The 5,895-nt window shown below is 41.2% G+C and overlaps 1 protein-coding gene across 1 annotated transcript in view; it reads left to right on the top strand.

Annotated features, from left to right (window-relative positions):
* Nucleotides 1-5,895, top strand: part of stk11ip (serine/threonine kinase 11 interacting protein) — a 28,669-nt gene extending 22,774 nt beyond the window's left edge. The window contains exons 24-27 of the mRNA XM_071535489.1: nucleotides 576-660; nucleotides 1,850-1,932; nucleotides 3,478-3,704; nucleotides 4,639-5,895. Of these exons, the coding sequence (XP_071391590.1) occupies nucleotides 576-660; nucleotides 1,850-1,932; nucleotides 3,478-3,704; nucleotides 4,639-4,779 (536 nt within the window). The 3' untranslated portion in view covers nucleotides 4,780-5,895. The remainder of the gene's footprint in view (nucleotides 1-575; nucleotides 661-1,849; nucleotides 1,933-3,477; nucleotides 3,705-4,638) is intronic.

Below are 5,895 nucleotides of genomic sequence, written 5' to 3'. Positions count from 1 at the left end.
CGTAATCTGAACCAACTGCAGGAAACAACCCCAAAATGCAAGGTTTTATGGGTATAAGGAGACAGATGTTGACATCTTACAGCCACAGTTCCTCATGCTTGGAAAGCCGTGCATAACAAAATGAACCGATGGCTCATGTTCAGCTTCATGTGTTCTCAACTGGTATGAACACCAGAGAAGGTCAGGTGTTGCAAATAGTGCAAACAGGTCTATCACATTTAGCTAAAGTTAAAGGGACTGGAATCAGATTTGTTTTAAAATCTCTAGCCTGGCAAGATGTCAGGTTACTAAAACTTTGTCCAATAAACGAGTCATTTGTGAGTCCAAGTAACTTTTGTTAACAAGCCCTGGTTCGCTTGTAAACTAAACAAACCAAATACAAAAATGCAACAAAGTAAACTTTTCTTCTTTGGTTCAGACCAAAGAAAACAGACTGCAGGTGACTGCAGTTATTGTCTCTTTTTCTTTAGTTTTCTGTCTTATGCTTTTCTCCCTCACTAACCAATAGAACTGTTGTCACGAAACATCCAACTTGATATCTGTGCCCTTTTTTTTTTTTTTTTCTTCTTCTTCAGGAATTGTACGCGAGATGGCTCCCAAATCAGACAGCAAGCTGAAGTCCATCTCTACCACGAGACTCAACCCTCAGCACCATCTCTGGTACAGTCAGACTCTGCTCCCTCATGTAAAAGTGCACTACACCTACCAGTAGCAGACATGTTGGATTTTATGTGGAGAAAAAACTTGTGCGCACGTTGGTGTGTCGGTGGGAGGAGGAGGAGGAGAAAGAGGAAGGGGGTTGCTGTGGTATAGGTTCTTTACCTCACACATTTCCGGCACATCTTTAGCTGATTAGAATCCGCTTTTTTTTTTTGTCAGACTCCATTTAGTAAAACTGTCCCCCTAAATTAGCTGGTAAACCGCATCTTAATTTGTTACACGTGTTTTTCTCCAAATCCTATAGCGTACATGCCTGTAGTGTGGTTCATTATCACCTCCAAACAGAAGCTAAGAAGCTAAAATGTCCTGTGAAGGTGCAAAAAAAGTGCAGTGAATAATCAAACATTTCAATATTACAGCTTCATCAGTGACTCTGAATCCCTCTGCCAGTATGTAGGAGTTTGGACAACCTGGCAATCATTTTGTATCAAACTATACAGTAAAAGTCCATTGAAAAATAATGGTAATTTTCCATTTAGTTTAGATGAGGAAATGAGAACAAGATGCCATATTCCAAGGCACACCCTTCATCATGAAGGAGGAGATTAGTGAGGCAAAAAAACATACAGTATCCAGGTTACTAACTGTTCCAATTTGCCTTTGGTCCTCAGGCAAGAAACGGCACCACTCATAAATCCCCAGCTCAGTAAACAAAAATAAAAACAAATGAAAACAACCCTTTCTTCCCTTTGTGTGGCGGAAAACCACAATGTCACACCGCGCTCCCTGCATGATTTGCGCGATCCAAATCCCGTCAGCGATTAATACGTCAATCATCCCGTTCGCTTCACTATAACTGTGAAATTCACTCCATGATTTTTAAGTGGTTTCATTTGAGTTACAAGACAACACAGTAGCACAGAAGCCAACGGCGCGCAGTACCTGCCAACCGCAAACCACCACACCGCTCCATTATCTCTGCCTTATGAAAACAAAGTCTGCCATCTTGGAAACCAGGGGGGGCTGCTGCTCCTTGTAAAAGAAAATGTTTATGAAGCTCTTTTTAACTGGCCGGCTCCACAGCAGCCCGCAGGCCGTGATACGAGGAGATTTTTCTGTACATGTGTGTGTACGTGTGATATTATGACGTGTGGGCTGACTTGAGAGTTCATTTCTTTTGATCTGTTAGGCCTCTAGTGTGTGAAGACATGCAGACAGATGTGGAGGACGGCCAGCTGCAGTTCTTCTACGTTCTGGCTTTCCTCCTGCAAGGTGAGGCGACATGGTTACTCCCACTGCAGAAATATACATCTTAACAAGTTATTTAATCCCATACTGGGTCTTAAAATCGTATTTTTCTTAAAACAAATGAAAAAATCTGCCAATATGGTGAGATCATTTCACTTTTTTTTCCAATTCAATTCAGCTCATTTTAAGAATGATTTTTTTTTTTATTGTCCCTTTTCTTTAGTGTCAGAAAATGTAACTTGCTTTAAGAAAGAAGATTTTTAAGACTGAACATGAGACCAAATAACTAAATGCTTATGGATGAATATGATGCTACTATCTTCCTGAATTTTTGTATTTACATTTCTGTAATTTTTGTTTAAGTTACTATGGATACTTCTTTTTTAAATGTCGGCGATTTAGCTTACATTCTGGGTCAGACTGACTTACAATGAGTGCCAAAATAGAATAAGCAGAATTAAAATTAACCAACAGTAAGGAGTGCAAGGGTAAAAGCCATAGTGCCTTGACAGTATTCATGTGACCCTAGAAAGATGATATAAAAGAGCAAAAGAAATGAGAGAAATAATAACTAAGGAGACGGGTAGAGGAGATAAGAGCGTATTAGTGTAGGTAGAGGAGGAAGATGTGGGAGAGGGGATGTGATTTGATGGACAGGGTGACGTCAGGCGGCTGTCAAAGAGACGAGTTTTCAGCCTAGCATGGAAACCAGTTCTGTTTTGACTGCACTGGCAGGCAGGCGTTGGGTGTGTATGTAGTCTATACAAGTGTACTGGTGCTATAGGACGCCTCTCTGTGTTTGTATTTCAGGAGACACGTTTGCGGGAAAAAAACGTAGCTGCAGGCTACGCAGCTGTGGAAGTTGATGGAATTTCAAGTACTATAATTTTAGCAAGCCTCGATCTGCCTTTCCCTCTGCTTGTGTTTTAAGAAGCTGGAGCTTTCTGCCGTTAGGAGATGATATGAAACTCTGAATCAAAACCGATCGAAAAGATACTTTGTTAGCTGTTGACTTGAGTGACCCATGAGTGTGACAGGTGACCTACTTGGTCAGTGGCTAGATTTTCACTTGAGAACAATTTTATTCATTAAAGCTGTAATACCTGAGAGGGTTATTAACTTGCACTACCAGTCAAAAGTTTGGACACACGCATTTTTCTTTATTTTTACTATTTTCCTCATTTTAGAATAAATAGTAAAGACAACAAAACTATGAAATAACACAAATGGAATTATGCAGTGACCAAAAAAGAGTTAAACAAATCAAAACTATCTTATATTTTAGATTCTTTAAAGTAGCCGCCCTTTGCCTTGATGGAAAGGCAAAGGCTTTGGAAAGAAATTCATACACAGGATCAACTTCACTATTTATATTTGGCTAAGAAACACATTTCAAGCATTTAAGCAGAAGCCTTTAGATCAAAATGGCTTTAAGAGAATGAGAAACATGAGAATTATCAGCATGGATGGAATGCGTCTTTCACCAATCAGTATTTCAGTGTTTGGCAAAAATGACCAATTGCATAACCTGTCAGGCGGTTCATAATATATGACACTGTTTTCCCTCAGAGGACAGTTGGACTCCGCTGACCGTGCTGGCAACTCGGGAAACCCTGTACTTGCTCAGCGAAGATCACCAATGGAGGAAGAGCTCGCCCAGCCTGACGGCCAATGAAAACGGAGAACCCTGCAGCGGGACGGTCACGGTTCTGGAGACCCAGCCGATCAGCTGCGTGAGCTCGGTCCAGCTGTGGTCGTCGGACCCGTGCAGGATGGACATTAAGCTTTACGATGAGGTTAGTCCAGAGGGGAGTCGAGGGCGAGTGGTTAAGAATCAGGGACAGTCAGACGCTGATATTATTGACAGATATTTGCTTATTTTCTTGTAATTATTCGCTCATTCCTGCAGTCATTATCAGTGCCTCTGTAGACTATGGTAAATCCATTAAGAACAGTATTATTTGCAACATGTGCCATAACTGATAACGAAACAATCACCAAAAATAGAATTTGTTGTTCAAATGGAAAAGAATCAGAGTGTCTCATCATGACATTTTTTTCTTTAAAAGATAAATTTAAGTGAAACCCTCCACTTGCTCAGCAAAGTCAGTAACAAAATCCGTAATTTAGCCTCCTAACTAAATAAAAATGTCAGTATTTGCTTAAAAAATCTGGCATTTGGGGCATCTTCTCTGTCTCTTTCTGCTGTGATCTATCAAAACCAAGCAAAAATATGCACAGAAAATTGCTTTGTTCCCCATGTATATACATACAGTCGTTACAGTAGCACAGTAAGCCGACTGAATCCCCTAATCGTTCCTCTGTTTTCACCATGATCTCCTAACAAAACCACACAGTCTCCTGACTTATCCTGACAATAAGGAGTTTTATTGAAAGCACTTTACATTACATATGATGATGATCTGGGGCAATTCAACTGCAGTGTTACAGATTGTGCATTGAGAATTTTCAGTTTTTCAATTTTTCACATGAACACTGTATTTCCCACATAATCTCTTGCTCAGCGAATGGAAAAAATGTAAATTTGGTGTAAAGGTGAGATGATAATGCTCAAGGTTTGCTCAGTTTGAATACACTGAGAGATTTTTTTCTGATGTGCCACCTTATTTGTAGGCCAGGACTTATGCAAAATACCAGAATTCCTCATTCAGAACTTCATCTATTGAATTAAAATTAAAACAGTTGTTCATGTTGTGTTTCCTCCTGCAGACTGTGAAACAGGAGAAGACTTGGTCCGTGCGCTCGGAGAGTGGCGAGCTGCTCGAGGGCCTGCTGGCCTGGGTCAGAGCCCAGTGGGAGGCCATGTTCGGAGTCAAGCTCAGCACAAGCCTGCAAGACGCAGCAACATGACGTCTGTGTGCGCTCCTGTGTTCTGTGAGCACTCATTTGCGTGTCGATACCGGGAAACATTTCGTGAGCATAAGCGCGTGTGTCTTCATTTCCTCTACAAAAATCTGCTCTTTGTCCGGTTACATACCTTTCAGTGTTTTCATTGTCTTTAAGCCAAGTGCATTGAAGTTATTGCACTCATTCTTGTGGCGCACAAGCTTGCAAAAGCACCGTTTGCTTCATTTTCCCTCTACATACCGTCCCACTGAACTTTCCTCCAGCAGAAGTGGTGTGTGCCTTGTTTCTTTTACAGCTCCTGCCACCTTTTCATAATGATATGCACCTTAATGCGTCTGTGCTTACTTGTGTTCATTGTTGCATCAAGCTAGGATGGAGCAGATTTGGATGCTGGGGGATTGAGTGAGCATCAAACTGGGGGAGAGAAATTTTGTGTTAAAGGGGATTTTAATGAGAGCTGAGCACAAAATAGTGAGTGAGAGCTTGTGTGAGTGTGTGTGTGTGTGTGTGTGTGTGTGTGTGTGTGTGTTATCTGCAAGTCCATCACCCTTGTTGTCCGCCTCACCAGCTCGGTGTGCAGTGAGTTGTGACATCACGCGCTCGACACGAGGCTGGAGCTGCTCCTCAAAGGTCAAGCCTCAACACGTTGTCATCGGAGGTTTCTTCACACCTTTTTCCTCCCAATTAGGGTCTTATGATGCGTCTGTGCACTGTGTGAGTCTGTAAACAGAAAGGGATACCAGGAGGGCAAATGTGCAGAAACTCCTCAAGCTACTGGAAGACGGATAGTTGCAGTTCTGCTCCTCTAAACTTTGTCACAGTTTACTTTCAGGTTGACTTTACGCAGAAAATAGAAAAAAGTGCAGTTGATTTGCATAACTGACTGTCATAACTGAAGACTTTGGTTTATATTTGTCAGTTAAAAGCCTAATATAGGACTGCTGCAGTTGTGTGCATCATGGTTAAAAGACATGTAGCCTGGTGCTGCTACTGTGATGTGTAAATATCCATCAAATACTCTTTGTGATGCAGTAAATATCAACGTGAACTCGGAAACCAATATCTACATGTAACTTAATTTATTTGTCTGTTAACATTGTTTTCATAATTGAGAAAAGT

The sequence above is a fragment of the Centroberyx affinis genome, unplaced genomic scaffold (genome assembly GCF_046629955.1).
Source record: "Centroberyx affinis isolate AG114_WGS23_722 - 3 ecotype Tasmania unplaced genomic scaffold, CSIRO-AGI_Caff_v1 ptg002720l_1, whole genome shotgun sequence".
Lineage (NCBI taxonomy): Eukaryota > Metazoa > Chordata > Actinopteri > Beryciformes > Berycidae > Centroberyx > Centroberyx affinis.
This window is presented reverse-complemented; position numbering and strand designations above follow the sequence as displayed.